Source organism: Lampetra planeri, chromosome 21, assembly GCF_965212315.1.
Source record: "Lampetra planeri chromosome 21, kcLamPlan1.2.h2, whole genome shotgun sequence".
Taxonomy (NCBI): domain Eukaryota; kingdom Metazoa; phylum Chordata; class Hyperoartia; order Petromyzontiformes; family Petromyzontidae; genus Lampetra; species Lampetra planeri.
The window spans coordinates 13,472,377-13,491,593 of NC_136127.1; the positions used below are offsets into that span (position 1 = coordinate 13,472,377).

Here is a 19,217-nt window from a genome sequence, read left to right on the forward strand (position 1 = left end):
TCACTGCGGAGGAGAGGCTGCCACTCCTCTGTCGGGAGCTTGACCGGTACCGCCTGGATCTCTGTGGCATTCAGGAGGTCTGGTGGACCGGTTCTGGCTCCTGCCACCATAAGGGGTGGACAGTCCTCTACTCGGGGCAGGAGACTGCCAAACAACAGGGTGTGGCTCTTCTTCTGAACAAAAGAATGAAGGGGGCGTGGGACCGTGGCGGTGCGGTGTGGGAAGCTGTAAGCCCCAGGCTACTTTGGGCTCGCCTTCCCATCAACGGGAGGCAAGGAGTGGTGGTCGTGGTTACTTATGCCCCCACCGAAGACGAACATCCGTGGAGGGATGCAGGCAAAGCTGATGAGTCAGATGCCTTCTATGACCTCCTGTCACAGGTGCTGGCTAAAGTGGCCACTCGGGATAGAGTCATCTTGTTGGGTGACTTCAATGCCCGAGTTGGTCATGATGCTGGCACCTGGTCTGGAGTGATTGGAGGGCATGGGCCAGATCAGCTCAATAACAACGGTAGGAGACTGCTAGATTTTTGTGCAGCCCATGGGCTTGTAATTAACAACATGCTCTTCCGGCATTGGCGCATCCACACAACATCATGGATGCATGCCGGGTCCAAGCAAGAACATCTGCTGGACTACATAGTGACGGACCAGCAGAAGCGAGCACATGTCCTTGACACCAGGATCTACCGTGGAGCTGATCTGCCCTCTGACCATCGAATAGCATCTATAAGATGTGCCTGCCATTCTTCCACTCCGGTGGTGGGTGTACACCCAGGACCCCATTCCAACCTAAAGTGGCCAGGTCTCAGTTAGCTGATGAAAGTTACAAGCGAAAATTTCATCATCGCTTGCGGCTGGGGTTGGCATCGTCCCCCACTCCTCCTGATGTCGAGGGTAAATGGGCGAGGTTTAGGACTGTGACTCATGCAGCTGCAATGGCTGCTTTGGGTACGCGGTCCAGACCTCCCCAGAGACTCTGGCTGACAGAGGAGGTGTTCAGGATAGTTGAGAAAAAGCGACAGCCCACTCTCATCGGCTACAGCATCCCACGTCAGAATGAGGAGGCTTCCCGCAGCCTCGGAGGTTCGGAGAGCCGTAAGGCGCTGCAAGGATGGGTGGTGGTCGCGGGTTGCTGAGGAGATGGAGTCTGCCTCAGTGGCCCGCGATCACAAATCACTATTTAATTCCATCAAAAAAGTAACTTGCAGCGCCACACCTATTACCATCATTGGGGGAAAAAACGGTGATCCAATCTCTGACCCCCAGGAATAGGTTTGCAGATTTGCTGAGCATTTCTGTGAAGTCCTGGGGGAGGGGAAATCCCTCGACATAGAAAACATTGTGAGACAAAGTGGGGATGACCCTGCTGAGGCTGCGGTGCCTCAAATATTGGAAGAAGAAGTCACCCCCTGTGAGTGGCTGGCTGAGGTGCCATCTGTTGAGGAAGTACTAAAGGCGATCCAGAGTCTGAGAACAGGAACGGCACCGGGCAGAGATGATCTCCCAAGCTAAATGCTGAGGAAGGGTGGCGTTTGTGCACAGACTGCCGTACATGATATCATAACAACAGTCTGGACCACTGGACGGGTTCCGCAGGATTGGAAGGATGCCCTTGTGGTCCCCCTCTTTAAGAAGGGGGGCCACACAGACTGTAACAACTACAGGGGAATCTCACTCCTCAGTGTGCCGGGAAGGTCCTGGCAAGGAATATTCAACATCGCCTTGCTAGGCACGCTGAGGAGAGGCTTGCGGAAACCCCAATGCGGTTTCAGGAAAGGGCGGTACTGCACAGATGCCATATTTTCTGTCCGTCTGCTATAGCAAAGGTGGAATTGGAATTCCAACAAGACCTACATCTCTGCTTTATTGACCTGGTCAAGGCCTATGATACCATCAGTACGCCTGGGCTCTGGGTCGTTCTTCGTGCTTTCGGAGTCCCTGACCCTCTGCTCACGATCATTAAGGACCTTCATCATGGTGAGCAGGCCCGGGTAAAACTACGTGGCCAGGAGTCAAAGCCATTCCCTGTACACCTTGGGGTGCGACAGGGATGTCCTCTGGCTCCAACATTATTTAACATCTATTCCGACCACGTAGTTCGTGAAGCCTTGAATAGCTGTACCGCAGGAATTTCCATCTGGTACAGATACAATGGGAATGCTGATCGATGCCCGGGTGCGGTCAAGGGATGGCTTCCTATTGGTCAACCACGTTATGTATGCCGACGACTTGGTAATTGCAGCTCACTCAGAGGAGGAGATGGAGGCGCTGCTACTGAAACTGGAGTGTGCCACTAAGAGGTGGGGCCTTATCATCAGCCAGAGGTGGGACAAAGTCATTGTTATGCAAGTCCAAGTCGAGTCGCAAGTCATCAAATTCATGACTCGAGTCTGACTCGAGTCCAAGTCACATGACTCGAGTCCACATCTCATAGGTGGGACAAAGTCATTGTTATGCAAGTCCAAGTCGAGTCGCAAGTCATCAAATTCATGACTCGAGTCTGACTCGAGTCCAAGTCACATGACTCGAGTCCACACCTCTGCCATCAGCCCCACCAAAACGAAGCACCTGCCTGGGTATTTTGTACTATCGGGCACTTCACCCCCACAACTCCCAATCGGTGATGGGGCAGTTGTGGAGAGAGTGGAGAGTTTCCCATACCTGGGCAGTGTGCTCATGACCAGCTCCGGTTTAACAACAGAGGTCTCACTCCGAATCAGTTGAGCGGCATTATCTTTTCATCGGTTGCGTAATGCTGCGTGGAAGCTACCTGGTCTGTCGCTCCGCACGAAGCTTCGGGTCTTCTTGGCCACAGTCATTCCCTCCCTTCTCTACGGTTGCAAAACGTGGACTCCCCTAATGGAACATCTTCGCCGTTTAGAAACATTTAGACTGGCCTGCCTACGATCAATCCTGGGTTTAACCAGGCTGGATTGTGTGAGGAGCTCACAAATCCTCGAAAGATCTGGACAAAGTCCCATCGGTGAGCACCTCCGGCAGGCAAGGCTACGTTGGCTGGGCCATGTAGCCCACATGCCCAATCACCACATGCCCAAACAGCTTTTGTTCGGCCGGATTAAGGGGGCTAAACAGGCGCGGCATGGGCTAGAGAAGAGATGGAGTGACGTGGTACAGGAGGATGTGGAGCTGAGTGGACTTGCCGATGACTAGTACCAGCGGTGTCAAGATCGCCCTCTGTGGAGGAGGCTTGTGAAGGACGCTACTGGGCAGTTGGAGGCAGTCGCCCTCCAACAACAGCAGAGGGCGAAGGAGCGACGCTCACAACAACGAGCGGAGCGCCGGGTGGCTAAAGCACAGCAAGTTGGCACAGTAGGGGGCACAGGTGATGCATCAGCCAGTCATCTCGGTCATCCGACCCGTGGTACCTGGGTCTGCCCCGTGACCTCCTGCCAGCGGGCTTTCGACACTTCACGTGGCCTCAAAGTGCACATATCCTGGCACAAGCGTCATGGTGATGTCACCGCCACTTAGTGGCGAATGGCGGTTGTTGTTGTGTTGTTGTACGTCTATATGTGTGAAAGTCGATGTGTGTGTTTGAGTCCATATGTGTGTGTAAGGCGATGTGTTTGTGTGTGTGGGTCGATGTCTGTGTGTGTGTAAGTCGATGTGTGTCTTTTTCGCCCGGGCAACGCCGGGTACTTCCCGCGAGTTTTACTATCAAGTATTCATTTCTCTCTTCTGTTTCAGTTTTATGTATTCGGTATAGCCCTGTGAGCCATTCGGCTCTTGAATCGGGTGCAACCGCAACAAACAAAAACATGAACAAGAAAACATCTTAAAGTGACTATACGCAAACAGAAAAATCCAGGAAAAAAACTGCTAAATCTTTCAGAAAAAGCACCGTACACCAACACTGTGTGCGCAGACTACAGTGGTTTACTGTGTGGTCCAGAGTTTGGGTTGTATGGTCACAATCGCACTGTCGCTGGTCTTTAATCTATATCTATGACTCACGGGGTTTGCTATGTGGTCCATAGCCCGCTGTTATTGTGAGAGTCGGATACCAGAACACACTAAATACCATCGCTGCCATTGCAACTGATGCGAAGAGGGGGCGGGGCCTGTGCGTGTGGGCGGGGCGCGGGGCGGAACCCCCCCCCCCGCTCGGCGAGGACTTCCGCAAGGAAGTTGAGAGCCGAATGAGGAAGAGCGAAGAGTTGAGAGGAGAAACCACGGAGTGAAAACCACGGAGTGAGACCACAGCGGGAGACCGCGGAGTTAAAACCACGGAGTGAGACCACAGCGGGAGACCGCGGAGTGAGAGAGGTGAGAGAGAGAGGTGAGCGGGAGTGAGAGACCACGGGAGTTGTGGCCACAGCGGGAGGCCGCGGACCATGAAAGTCACGGTCCGCTTTGGCCGCACGCGGGTGGTGCTGCCGTGCGGGGACGGCTCCCAGCGGGTGCGGGACGCGGTGACCGAGGCGGTGAGGCGCTATAGGAAGGCGCTGGGCAAGGTGAGGACACCCACACACTGATCACTCGCTGGTCACTCACTAACACACGACTCGCTGATCTCACACACACACACGACTGATTGATCACCCACACGCAGCTCCACACGCAGTACATTGCGCACTCGCAGACACTCAACTCCTCGCTCACCTCCACTTAGCAGTGCCTGCAGCGGTGCTTTGATCGATCCCATTGCTGTAACTACAGCTGTATCAACAGGCAGCGCAATATACACAGATGCGCCTAGCCAATTCCAGTCGTGGTACTCGCAGCAGCCAGACTCGTCATGTTTTTGACACGAGAGGAATCCGATGAGCTATAAAGCTGTTTTCACAGATGTCCAGCAGAGGCCGGTCAGAACGTTACAACAACAACAAAAGATAGCCATCAGTAGCCACAGCAGCAGTCATCATACAGCAGCCCCAGTGTCATGTGTGTCACTCTTTAGCATGTCACACGTGACCATGTCACATGTGTCAGTATAAACAATGTCAAGTGGCCGTGTCACATGTGTCACTCCTGGATATGTCACACACGTATGACTGTCATCTGTGTCAATCTTCACAATGTCACTGTGATCGTGTCACATGTCATCTCTGCTCAGTGTCACACCTTCGCGTGTCACAACATGTGTAACTCAACACAATGTCGCGCGTGGCGGTGTTTCATGTCCTGTGTCTAACTGTGAACGTGTGGTTCCAGTTGAATAATGCGGCTTTACATATGTCGAGTGAACTTCTTTCACACTGCACGTAGCCAACCGTGCTAATTGGAGGTGCGGCTCTACCTTGGCATCGTGCGGGTCGCCGTAGTGGTGCTCTTTGTTGATCTTCTCCGCTGTGCAGCAGCAGCAGCGTCAATGGTAAGATGGCGTCAGCACCAATCCGTGCTGTTGACGTTCAGGTTCAGGTCCCGATGTGATTTTCTACAAGTTGGGCGACATCTATGGCATGATTCATAATTGGCTTTTGGGTTAGTTCACGTAATGACCTGACCAAATTTGTGTCGTTAAGCCCCTCCACCACTCAACATAGCCAGACAAAGCGACTGTCACGTATACAAGCGTTTAACGTGCTAATATCGTATAAACCCTCTGGTCAGTTGAAGATCAATCCTCACAACTGACTTTAGCACTAAGATATGATGTTCCGTTTGAATCGTCATATGTATTTGTTCTCATGATGTTTGACGTAGTTTCAAATTAAAAGTCTTATAATTAATAAATATGGTGAGGATTCCTATTATTTGGGTCTTTCGGTAAAGTCACGTAACTTTACCGAAAGACCCAAAGAATATGAATTCCTGCAGTCACGAAAGCTTTAAGTCAAGATTTATGGTGAGGATTGACAAAAGGTCTCGGGGATGGACCCAGGTGCCATGGGTTGACTGACTGATATGACTGGTAGATGCACTAAATGTGCTCCCCACTGTGCCAACTTGTTGCTGTGCCAACTTTTAGTTGCCTGGCACGCCGCTCATTGTTGTGAGAATCACTCCTCTGCTCTCCGTGTATAAGGGCGACTGCCTGAAATTGCCCATCTTGACACCGCTGGTACTCGTCGTCTGCAGGTAGAATCAGCTCCACATTCTCCTGCACCACATCAGTCCATCTTGTCTCGAGCCCGTGCCGCGCCTGACTATCCCATCTATCCGGCCGAACAGAAACTGCTTGGGCATGCAGTGGCTGGGCATGTGGGCTACGTGACCCAGCCAATGCAGCCTCGTCTGCTGGAGGAGCTCACTGATGGGACAGTGTCCAGATCTTTCAAGGGTCTGTGAGCTCCTGACAATTCAGGCTGGTTTATCCCAGGATGGATCGTATGTAGGCCAGCCTGACTGTTTTCAACCATCGCAGATGTTCCTTTAAAGGGCTCCACATTTCGTAAGCATATAGAAGGGAGGGTCTGAGTTTTGTTTGGAGTGATAGGCCGGGTAGCTTCCACAGAGCATTACGCAGCTGACAATACACGCACATCCCATCAGTAACACAGCCTTTTGGCAGTGCATCATTTCAGCAGCATTGGTTCAGAGCAAGCAATGTAACCTTTTTTGGCATTCATTGTTTCATCAGCAGAGTCGGGCTTGCTTACACCAAAGTTGGTGAACTCCCAGATGTGAAGAGGCAAGGGGCCTTCACTGCTAGATATAGGTCCTAGTTCAGCACAAAACTAGAAAAAAAATGAGGGACTCCTCCCCGGTTGGATGTCTATGAAGAAGGGCCATTGCCAACAACGTTATTGACAGATATGTTGAGTTTCTTTGTCGAAGTAATATATGCCTGTGCTTAGCAGCACACTTGAGGTGATTGCCGGCACACATTCCAGGGCAATGGTATTTTGTTGAACCCTGTGGCATGTGGCTTGATGCACTGTGGAATGTGTGTGTAAGCATTGTGTGGGAGATTCGGGTGGGGGATTATGCTTCCTTTCCGCCTCTTATCAGTAGCTTCGTGACATCAGCAGTGTAAAATATATTAACTACTGGTGGACAATATAATACCGACTTATGAGTGTGTCTGAGTGATTGAGGGGGAGTGGTTCAGTGATGGAGTGAGTGGGTGGGCAATTGAATGATTGGTTGAGTCGCTGTGTAAATGAGTGGTTGAGTGAGTGATTGGACGAGAGGGTTGTATGTTTGTCCAACTTCTTTTGCACCCTTCGTAGCCAACGGTGCTAATCAGAGGTGTGGAGTTAAGTGAGGGATTGGTGAGTGAGTGGTTGAGTGAATGGTTGAATTAGTGGATGAGTGGGTGGGGCTTAACATTTCACTTGGAAATCAATATTTAATGTGCAGATTTTCAGGAATAAATTAGGGTACACCTGCACAGAACATTCATGTCAGGGGAAACATTTTCATTTGATTTATGGTGTCTCCAAGTTTTCATTTGAATAAGTTCTGTGTATTCGAATTTAAATGATTAGTAAATTCAAAAGGACAGATGAAAATAGATACACACGTTGTTGGAGGTTGACTCAGCTCATCTTTCCTCAAGGGTCTATAAAATAAGTACCCCTCTGTGGAGAAGTCAACAGTGGTTGTTCTATGGATATACTCACCCCTAACATCGGGATGTCGGACTTCCACCACAGGCTCAGTGCTGCAAAGAGGAGATAAGCACTGCCTCAATGCTCACTTGAGCAGAACATTGCCTCAATGAGCTTTAAGTAGACACAAGCTACGCATGGTGGATGTACTCCAAACACAGACACTTCTACAATCAGGACTGTGCTGCAAATAAAAATCCTGCTCAAATCACAGCACATGACGGCAGCAGCAACCCTTAGCGAGACGTCACACCGTTTTTAAATTGGAAAATTGCTCAACGTATTTGGACTCTTCTTCTTATAATTTGCTTTTATTTTCTTCATTCATAATGAAAACCCAGGGATAGATGTCAGCCTAAGCACTTAATACTATTAAGGGTTGCACTGAGCACAAAAATGGTAACTCTTCATGCGTGATAATTGTACTTGTAAATGTATTGGTGGAATATATGTTGCGATTGCAGACACACACACAGACAGACACACAAGCAGAGAGACACAGAGAGAGACACACAACATAGACATGATTTTGGGATGGAAGAGAAAAGTTATTGCCGCAGTAAAACAATAGGGCCGGCACGCTCCGAGTGAAGTGGGAGTGGTGCGGCTGTGGGAGGCTAAGTGCACTTGGGGGGGTGGCGGTGCTAATTTTCCCGTCCGTTGTAGCCGGCCATGCTCACCGGGTCCACGTGTTGGGGTCGGCTGACGCGCCCGCGTAATGAAACGCTTTGAAGGAGTCTCCCGGAATGCTGCGTGGGACCGTTGGCTACTTCGTAGAAGTGATCATTCATGAGCGATCTTGCTGCTGCTGTTGCTGCTGCTGGTGGGGGAGGCTATGATGGCATTTCCACCTCAATTACGATTTGATTGCATAACGGGGCTCCTTTCATTGGCTCACAATGTTGTAAAAAGGACATGTGGCTGATGGGAGGTGTAAATATTTTTTATTTTTTATGGCGAAGGGACATTTACGTGGAGGCTTATTGTCAGCTTATTTTATCTATATATATAAAAGGGAAATTTGTGAATGTGTGTCTGTTCCCGACATGCAACAAACTTGAAATTTGGCATGTGGGTAGTTTCCATACTGTACACCATGCAAAATGTATACAAATAGACTTTTGTATTTTTTTTGGGGGGGGAGGCGCAATAATGGATATATTTTGCACGGCAAGTGAGCTGTGACGTCACATCTGTGATGTCACCCGCATGCGGAAGCGTCACGCAGTGTGCCTGCTGACGTCACGCATCCCGCCCCCAACCCTCCGCGAGTAAAGTGCCATACAAATGTGTTGCAGGTCTAAGGCGTTCTTCGCGCAGCATTGGTTTATTATTTGAGTCGTTTACTGCCGTACGCACCCTCAAAGTTGTGTATGTCTGCAGCAAGCGCGTGTATGTGTACCTATGGACGCGCGTGTGTGTGTGCGTGTGGGGGGGAGCGGTAGTGGTTAGCGCGCTGCGCTACGAACCCGGCGTCCCGAGTTCGATTCCCGCTCACGGCCACCACCGGTGACGATTATTTGAACCGGTCCTGGGCCTCCCTTAGGTCGACTCAGCCTCAAACGAGTAACTGGTGTGGTGTGTGAACATCGCCACTGGGGAGACAAAGGCGGCCGGGCGTGGTGAATCCAAGTCCCGGGCGAAGCCAGGTAGTAAAGCTAGTCAATTATATTCTTCACCTTGATGCAAAATATTAATTTGTGTATGTATAGTTTGATGTGAGACTCGGGCCCATATCTAACAGGATCCTTGCGTATAAACATCTGGCGGTTCACCAGCATTGGGTCAAGGAAGCCTGACAGCTGATAGGGCACTGAATGTAGAAACTGATCCAGAGGTTGCTCGTATCAAACCAGTGTTGCTGATATTACACTGCAATCCCACAATGCCATGTGCCTGATGGGGTTGTGTAAAAACACATTTGATTTTTATGTGGAGAGATAAATATGGAAAGGAGGTAAATTGGATGGAAGGAAACACCCAGGGCAAGATCGCATGAAAAAGAGCTTCATAGCTCATCAGATTCCTCCAGTCTAAATAAAGATTCTGATTTTGTTAGCAACTAAAATAATAAGCAAATTAAACAGACGAGAGTTGTCATGGACATTGCAAATGGAGTTGTAGGCAGTAATCATTGAATGCCAGCGTCACACACAGAGTTACCACAGAGTGAGTGCACTGTTGCTGTTGTTACACTTGGCATTATCAGCGTCTTACCACACTTGGCGGGAACAGTAAACACCCCACTTGGGTGAATGTGGGTGCGGGTACAGCTGTGGTTGTGGTTGAACTGTGATGTGGTGGAGTTTTGGTATAATGGAGTTGTGGTGCGGGTGAAACTGTGGTGTGGGTGGAGCTGTGGTGTGGGGCAGCTGTGGTATGGTGAGGCCCTGATGACTGGAGTGATTGATGTATGTGTGTGTGTTGAACTTCTTTCGCACCGTACGCAGCCAACTGTGTTAATTTGAGGTGCAGGGGAAGGATAAAAAAAACGAAACACAAAAATCTATTATAAATAAATTAGTTTTCAATCTAGTTTTTAAAAGCGCATAGCTACAGTGGCTTCCTAATATCGGAAGGAAGAGCGTTCCAGACGGCTGCAGAAGTGCATCTGAAAGCACGCGAAGGAGTGACCGTCGGTGTTCGATGGCTAGCCAAAAGCTGCTGCGAGAATGACTGAGTACACTTGATGGTTTCTGCTGCTTTGCAAGGTCAGCAAGGTATTGTGGTTAATTTGTGGCAATAACTTTGTGTGTAATGAGTGTGACCTTATAATGATGTGCCGTGTCGCCTGCAGGACTCCTCCTACTGGGTGCAAGTGCAGCACCTGGAGCACAAGGATGGTGGAATCCTTGACGATGACGATCTCCTCCGGGATGTGTGCGACGATAAAGACAAGGTACCACCACTGTCTTGTACTGTGGCCTTAACGAATTGCATATTGTCAATATTGTCATCGGCCATGATCACTCAGGTGCTGGATGAAGCCATCCCCAAACTGCTGCCAGCTCTCACCATCCCGCAGTACAACGGTCCACCCAGCATCTCATTGCTCCAATAATAACCAAGCTACCTCTCCAGTTGTTGTTCTCGCTCGATGTCCATCTTGCGACGTGTCCTGCCCTAGTTTTTATTGGGCGGCGACGTGGCCTGGCGGTAGCTCGTTCGCCGCGTGTTGCAGAGGTTTGCAGCACCCGGCGGGCCGCCCTGATGAACGCTGCGACTTTATCAGCCGTAAAATACCGAGCGCCGTCGGCTTCACAGTGGACGTTAAAGATTCCATGATTTCATTCAAAAAGTAGGTCATTGTGTGCTGGTGTCATGGTTCAAATTTACCAAGTAAAAAAAAGACCCACAATATACTCAATTGGAAACAGCAGTCATTGCCCCCTCGGGACTGGCAGACTAATCACCTGCTTGCAAGGAGGTACAAAGTAACCTTGTGCCACACAGGGACGGTTGCCGCTAGGGGTGCCTTTTCAATTCATAATACAGGTTTTTTTTTGGGGTTAGATTACATCTATATATATAAAAGTGAAATTTGTGAATGTGTGTCTGTTCAAAATGTTTAGCGTACATCCTGACATGCAACAAACTTGAATTTTTTTACGTGGGTACTTTCCAGACTGTACGCCATGCAAAAATGATAAAAATAGACTTTTGTATTTTTTTTGGGGGGGGGGCGCTATAATGCATATATTTTGCACGGCAAGCGAGCTGTGACGTCACATTTGTCATGTAACCCACGCATGCGGCAGCGTCACGCAGTGTGCCTGCTGATGTCATCCCCCCCCCAACCCTTTGCGGGTAAAGTGCCATACAAATGTGTTGCAGGTCTAAGGCGTTCTTCGCGCAGCATAGCTCTATTATTTCAGTCGTTTACTACCGTAAGCACCCTGAAAGTTGTGTGTGTCTGCAGCAAGCGCGTGTATGTGTACCTATGGACGCGCGCGCGTTTGTGTGTGTGGGGTGAGCTGTAGTGTCGTGGTTAGCGCGCTGCGCTACGAACCCGGCGACCCAAGTTCGATTCCCGCTCACGGCCACCACCGGTGACGATTATTTGAACTGGGCCTGGGCCTCCCCTAGGTCAACTCGGCCTCAAACGAGTAACTGGTGTGGTGTGTGAACATCGCCACTGGGGAGACAAAGGCGGCTGGGCGTGGTGCTGGCCACCCATCCCCTCGTGTGCCGTGCCGGCCTTCATAAGGTGCTTGGTAACAGCACTTGCCCCCTACAGTCTCACAGGCTACACGGGGGATTTTTGTCTTTATCCTATGGGGGGGGGGCAGCGATTGAGTAGCGATTCGCGCGCTGCGCTGCGAACTCGGCGACCCGAGTTGCATTCACGCTCACGGCCACCACCAGTGACGATTATTTTAACCGCTCCTGGGCCTCCCCTAGCCTCAAAAGAGTAACTGGTATGGTGTGTGAACATCGCCACTGGGGAGACAAAGGCGGCCAGGCGTGGTGAATCCAAGTGCTGGGCGAAGTCGGGTAGTAAAGCTAGTAAATATATAAATGTGCCGTTAAACCCGCCACCACCCAACACAGCCAATTAGTAAGGTTTGTCACGTAAAGAGAACATGCCAATTCGTTACTAGTGTAATAGATCCCGTTCAGACGACTTCTTGACTTCAGAGTTGTTTATTCGTTTCTCCCATTCACAGCCTTCCACCGCCTTCACACACTCGGTTCCCTCGCCTCCCTCTCCCGCTCCCTCACGCTGCTGGCTGACAGCGTGAGAGAGACTGCCGCGGCCCGCCACGTGGCTGGAGCGGGACCACGGCACCAGCCACGTGGCTTCCCCCTTCGTTCCTCCGCACATTGACCACGTGCTGTCTTTCTCCACCCCTTATAATCCCTGGCCCACGTGATACCACGTAGCCAATCCTCAGCCACACCCCTGGAACTTTCTCGAAGATACTGTCCAGCTCCAGGGCTACGTCCCTGGCTCGACTCCCCATTGGCTGCAGGCTGAGGCCGGCAGAGCCTATCACTATCGCCCAGGTGTAACCTCACATTACACTATTCCAGCACACCGGTGTGTTGTTGCGCCAATATCCAATCCGAGTACGACTCATCCCTGCAGTTGCTCGCTCACGCCACCACTGGTGGAAGGGCCTCCACTCGAGGGAGCGCTCGAGGGTATTTGGTGGGTTTACCCAACCACACGTGACCTGTTGATCCACTAGCAGTGCCATTACCGCGTGGACAGAGGGGGACTTCAGAAACCTTGGCTATTGTTCTTAATGCTGCGCTGGGAGATGGAGTGGAAGCGGCGACCTTCGTGCTGCGAGTGCGTTAGACACCATGGCAGCTGTACAAGTGACCAATAGGACCCTCCTTAAAATTGTGTTCAGGCTCAGTTCAGAATTCCCTGGGTAGATGAACTGTTATTGTTGTTAGTGATGCGTGAGTGCATCCAGTTAAACGAGTGTAGGGCTCTGACTTGACTGTTCCTTATAGGTCTGTGCCACTAGCAGTCGTAACAAAGTGTTGGTGATACATTATTTTCAGCTGCCTTTGTGGAAACCTGTCAGTCCAGACCAATGTGTGCCCTGCTAACTGCTTAGGAGTCATGCCTGACTTGCTGTGAGGCCATTAAACACCACGATCAATGAAATGCATCCCCATTCATGAAGTGCCATTCATGCTTTCCAACCAGCGTGGGACCTTGGCAGGTGCCTTGCCATTTCACTGTTAGCTTTGTCTTGACTCTGGAGCTCCATTCTCAAATGCTTCTCCACATCGTAAAGCGCTCGATGCTTCCTCTCCTCTGCACCTCTGTTGCGCCGCCACACGGTGGCGTCATTGTGCTACGACTCAGCTCCATACCATAAGTAACGACACGGGACCAATATCAGAATTCAGTAACCACGGGTGATTGCAAGTATATTCGACTAACTGCTGTGCCAAACCCAGGTGGTACCAACAATACCAGCTTTGGTCTGGGCTCAGGGGCTAAGTATAAGCGTGTGTTCATCTCCGGGTGGGGGGGTGGGGGTAATCCAGTTCCTCTTTGACATGGCCAGGCGAAACATGCGATAGACTGTACGTGCATAGCTCACTCAACTGGACAGACATGGCAGACTCTCAGCTCGTACTCGTGGCTTCACGCGCTTGGAAACGCGCAGCTGTGCCCTCGCCCAGTGGGGACCGTGACACCATTCACAGGGGACGTTTTCCAACCCGGACCAATCTTTGCATAGACACGCAAAGCTCTGGCACAAAACAAAGTAATTTACATTCAAAACTCTTCACAGCTGGCCATCCACTTCGTGGCAGATAACGGGCCCAGAACAAGACATCACAATCTGACTTCTGATGCCAGTTCTATAGGCCTCTTCATCCACCATAAGAGCACATCTTGTATGTGCCCTGCAAAGGGCATTTCTCTTGTGTGAAATTCTCGTAACTGATTTAAGCTCTGAGATCTTAAGTGACAATTAAAATTAATAGTGGTGTTTTTTAGTAGTTATTGTTGAATACAGCTGGTTGTCTGGATTTGAACCCAGGATGTCGACCGTACAGGCTCAGCCCTGTGACCCCTGAGCAACTCGGCCACCTCGGCATTTGAAGGCCTGATTAGTCTACGAGTAAACGCGTCTACTGCCTGTACAGCTGGGACGCTGTGATGGGATTTGGAAATTTGCGCACAAGTCCAATCTGTACCAGATAGCGCTGCCTGTTAGGACGACATTACTCTTGGCTGGTTTCCACGCCACATCACAACACCAACTTGCAGAAAACGGTTTGTTATGCCCCAGTTACCACCTATTTGGTGCATTCTTCTTTAACCACGTATTTTACTGTGGTAGTGTCTGTTATTTCATTATTTTTTTTTATCGAATTCCATTTCAAAAATTATCTATTAAGTGTATTTATGGGTATTTAAATAATGACAGAGCGGCAGCCAAGGAATGGTACGCGTCCGAGAGAACGTGTACAGATGAGATGGATTGATGAGATGGGTTCGTGTGCAGGTACCAGTTGGATTGTTGTGTTGCAGGATCGCAAGGGGCCGTTGGAGGCTTGGGGAGGCCTTCATGCAGCTGTGGATTGGTCATGACTCATAATGACGTGGTTTCTTGTGTACCCTTATGTTTAACTTTTGTGCACCCCTGGCTTGTCCAATACAATAATCTCTCATGTGTGCACAGACAGTGGCAATTGGCTGTAGTTTGGATCGACCGTCATCCCTCGGGAATTGCGGTCACGAGTGTGCGTGACCTCCGTGCGACAAGGCTGTGTGCACGCGTGGCCAGTATGTGTGGTGCGCAGAGATACGCAGGCCAGGCGTGGTGCTGGCCACCCCCCCCCCCCCCCCGTATGCCGTGCCGGCCTTCATAGGTGCTCGCTAACACCACTTGCCCCAACAGTCTGTTAAGGCGATATGAGGATCTTTGTCTTTGTACTGTACACTGCACATGTCGGTTGCAAAATCCCTGCGCTGACGTCTTTTTAAAATGTTGCGCAATTCGTACGATTTTTTCGCTTCGATGTTTACCCCGAGTTTCACATTTATCGTCACTTTGTCGATCATAGATCGAGACAGCTGATTGGTCTCTCTGCTCATCCCAGTGGTGTTATCTGCTTCTATGTCAGGTGGTGTTGATTAAGGTTTGCGCATGGAAGATGCCAATGACAATGTGCACGTTGTTCAAAATGCTTGGTGCAATAGCCTCATCCGAGCAGTCATGAAACGGCTGTACTACCCATCCTGCTCAGGAGCCATCGCAGAAGCCTATTTTTATTTTCCATGACAGAGGCTCTTTAACTCTGAGCTATCATCACTGCTGCTGCTGTATCAAGCACAGAGTTGGATGAAGTTGGAATCCTTCCACGGCTGCTGCTGCTGCTGCCAAATCTGGGGCGGAGCACCGAGCTCTCTCTCACCTCACTGCTGCACCGCAGAGAATTCAACCTGAAGCAGCAGTCAGGGTGGTTGATGATCCCCACCACTCACCGGGTCACTCCGGTCACTCGCTCATCTGCAGTCGGTCGCCTTCTTATCACTCGTCTATCACTACTACCAGGGTTACTGTTTCCTAGAACTCCACTCATTGGTTCCTCCACAAATGTTGGAGACTCGGCCTACCTGACTGTTGGATCTCATCCACACTGTGTTCACCCACCACCACCTCCACAATGCAAGTCACACTTCTTATTCCGCTTCTTCCCTCGCACTGCTCTACTATGGAATTTCCTCCTATTGTCTCTTTTCCCAAGCTTTTAATATTAATCTATACAAATGTGTTGGGCTCCACAGAGGCGCACACTCGAACTTGGAGGCAACACGTTTATTAGAACACCCCATCAGGGTAACTGTATAACGTCCACTGGTTAACGACATAGGGTGGTGACCACCACGGGTGACTACACATTCGGACCAGGTCAGTTAACACACTGCCTGGTCCACGAGGCCGTGCGCGAAGACCGAAGATCGAAGACGTAGCCCGGCGGGTTCCATTCCCAGAGGCAGCCCGGAAGGTGCTCGGGATTTCCCTTTTATGCCCCTGAGCGTGGCCTGGCTCCGCCCTCGGCCACGCCCCCTTCTGGATCCTACTAGAAGGTTCTGGGCCTTATGTCACGTATCCCTCTCGCCTCCGCTTGGCCCCCCTCGCTACCCTCTCCTGGTCACGTTCCTTTCTATGGTTCACCCAGACTGGCCGTCGCCAGCAGCACGCCCCTCGGGCCCGCTTCTATGCCATACACGCTCTGGTGCCAGAAAGAGACGCTCACATGCACAGTACCACCCTTCTTCCAATAGGTGACGCTAGACGCCATAGTGACGGGTATTTCCCGACAAGATAGAAAGCTGAAAGTTGGTACATGGGTAGCTATTAGGACACAAACAATAAGAACAATCTGAAAATCCGATATTTTTCATTTTAAGGCCTCCAAATCTCGATTTTAATTGCTCAAAAAACATGTTTGTGCGTGTCATTCAGAAACCATTCAAATATAATAGAATATTGCGAGGGTTTTCGTTTGATAGAGCATTAAACAGCAAATCAAATTAAAGCGAGAACCATCGTTCTATGTTTTACTGTTTTTGAGATATTTCGGATTCAAGCAATTTTGAACAGAAAAATACGCATTTTATGATGTTCAAATCTGAATTATTCGAAAAAGGAAAAATATAGGAGCTTCCCCTCATAGAGTATTCCGTTCATTAATTGTTGTTTCTAATAAAAAAAAATAACGGAATCTTTAAATTAAGTGGTTTTCGATGGGTACGTCTTAAATATAAGAAGTTGAATCAAGTCGTCAACAATTTGTGTTTTTTTTGTGGCAAAATACACATTTTTGTAGTAGTTGTTAGTGTCCGTCCCTTGGTAAAAATTGTAAAAATCACATCAGGTTAATAATTTGATTTATTTAAACTTTTACCTAGCAAAGACAGGCTTTATGAACTAGTTTATAATAAACATGATTCATAGTGCACACACTTCACAAATCGGGCGCATTATTCAATTTAAGAAACGTGTTGACACTTATCCATTACAACTTGAATAGTGGTGATTGTTGCTGAGGTGAGGGTGAGTGGTGAGGGAGATTGGTGAGTGGTGAGGGAGAGGGGTGAGTGGTGAGGGAGAGGGGTGAGTGGTGAAGGAGAGGGGTGAGTGGTGAGGGTGAGTGGTGAGGGAGAGGGGTGAGTGGTGAGGGAGAGGGGTGAGTGGTGAGGGAGAGGGGTGAGTGGTGAGGGTGAGTGGTGAGGGAGATGGGTGAGTGGTGAGTGGTGAGCGTGAGTGGTGAGCGTGAGTGGTGAGGGTGAGTGGTGAGGGTGAGTGGTGAGGGAGAGGGGTGAGTGGTGAGGGTGAGTGAGCATAACAACTTGGCAAAAAAGAAAACGACCATGCACCAGCTACTAGCAGCATTCAAACCTCAGGGCAGGTGGCTGAACAAACAAGCAAGCAAGCAGGAGGATTATTTTTGAGCCGTCGTTACAATTGAGAGAGCCTTTCATTGCGGCTTGATTGAGCATGCAAATTAGATTTGCTGTGCAGCTCGCCTGCATATTGCTGCTGGTGTGAATAAAGCACAAACGCTTTAAGTTTGTGATGTTGTATCGGTGTATAGATAATTACGTGCCTTTAGTGTCACAAGATGCCCCACTTTGCAAACATCTGGATCATTGACTGCAGTCGTTTCCCGAGGGCAGGCCTTGTCCGATCTCATTACGCAGGTCCCTCAGTGGCCGGTGCATGACCTTTGCACTGGTCATGCCTCCCAGCACTGCAGTATTACTTTCCTTATGATGAATTATCATCGCACATGCTGTTCACATTTCTACATTGTACAGAATACCAGTGCTGTAATGTTTTCTCTGGCATGATCTTGTTTTGGCCTTTTCTTAAATTTGACTTTAACTCGGATTGTTGTTGTTGTTGATTGTGTGCTGCGCTTGCTTGCTAACGAGGCAATGTTGATGTAAAACACGTGTGTTACTCTGGGACTCATTTACAACACTTGGGGTTTGCCGTACTTCCACGCGCTTTCATGGTTAGCCCAGGCATGACGTTTAAATTGTGTAGCAAAATAAATAATCAGACAACACACCTCCTTCACTGATATGTTTCTTGACATGAAAAACTAAAACATTTTTTACACATCCCATCAGCTGCATGGCCTTGTAGGAGTGCACCCTTTCAGCAGCATTGGTTTAATGCAAGCAAACTCTGGACTGTTTTCAACATTTGGTGTCTCATCAGCAATTACTCGCTTGAACCAAAGCTGGTGAACTGCCATATGTTTATTGGCAAGGGGCCCTCACTGTTCGATATGGGTTATAGTTCGGCACAAAATTATACAATATGTTCATAATAGAGGTTTTTGGGTTAGATCACGTATATATATAAATGTGTCATTAAAACCCGCCACCATTTACGCGATCTAACACAAAAAAACCTCTTATAGATGATATTGGTCGCAAAAGCCTACGTGTTAATCGACACTATGCATCGACAAGTTTAGAATGAGTGGCGCTTCGCGGGTGGAATGTGCTGTGAAGAAGGGCCATTGCCCAGAACCTCACCTACTTTATGATTTATAGAGGCGACTATATCCTGTAATACCTCATACACTTTTTTTTGTAATCATGCGGGCAGAGAAATATAGGAAGACGTGTATTGTCTGCTTCTTTATTTTGTGATTTATATTCTCTGCGACGACGCTTGATGATTATTGTGTTTAAAGCTGTGCAGGTTTGGACATTTGACACCACAGAAAGTGTTTGTCTCTGCTCGTGATGTGGGTATTTGTCTCTGCTCGTGATGTGGGAGGGGGAGGTGAAACCCGAATGGTTCGTGATCCGGCCTGGCTCGTTAGCAGCGGTCGTCTCGGGTTGCGCAGCTGAGTGGGGTCGTGCCGGGCGGTGCATCGCAGAGGGAGGCTCGCTCGGCTCGCCGACGCGGGTTTGCCGCTCGGTCGCTGCGTGCCGTTTGCGGTGTCTTGTACATGACACCGCTTGGACGGAGTAGAGATTTGGATTTCATTGTCACCATGAGGTGCGGCTTTCTTTGCTCAGCTGTCAGTTTGCACGGGGGTTTCTGAAGAGTGCCCCACTTGAAATGTTTGTTGACTTTAAAAAAAATAAAGCATTCATGCATTGCATTGTTCCTCTCATGTGACCTCTCGAGGTCTTATACGATATGCCCTCATTTGCATGAGTTTTTCCAGGTTTCCCCCCACACCC

At 49.5% G+C, this 19,217-nt stretch overlaps 1 protein-coding gene across 3 annotated transcripts in view; it reads left to right on the plus strand.

Annotated features, from left to right (window-relative positions):
* The first annotated feature begins 4,133 nt into the window (after window positions 1-4,133).
* Window positions 4,134-19,217, plus strand: part of LOC144724755 (partitioning defective 3 homolog) — a 78,850-nt gene continuing 63,766 nt past the window's right edge. For 2 of the 3 annotated variants that reach the window (XM_078604142.1, XM_078604143.1), the window contains exons 1-2: window positions 4,135-4,477; window positions 10,317-10,418. In XM_078604142.1, the coding sequence (XP_078460268.1) occupies window positions 4,358-4,477; window positions 10,317-10,418 (222 nt within the window). In that variant the 5' untranslated portion in view covers window positions 4,135-4,357. Of the gene's footprint in view, window positions 4,478-10,316; window positions 10,419-19,217 lie in introns of all 3 variants that reach the window. The other variant, XM_078604144.1, reaches the window with a different exon arrangement.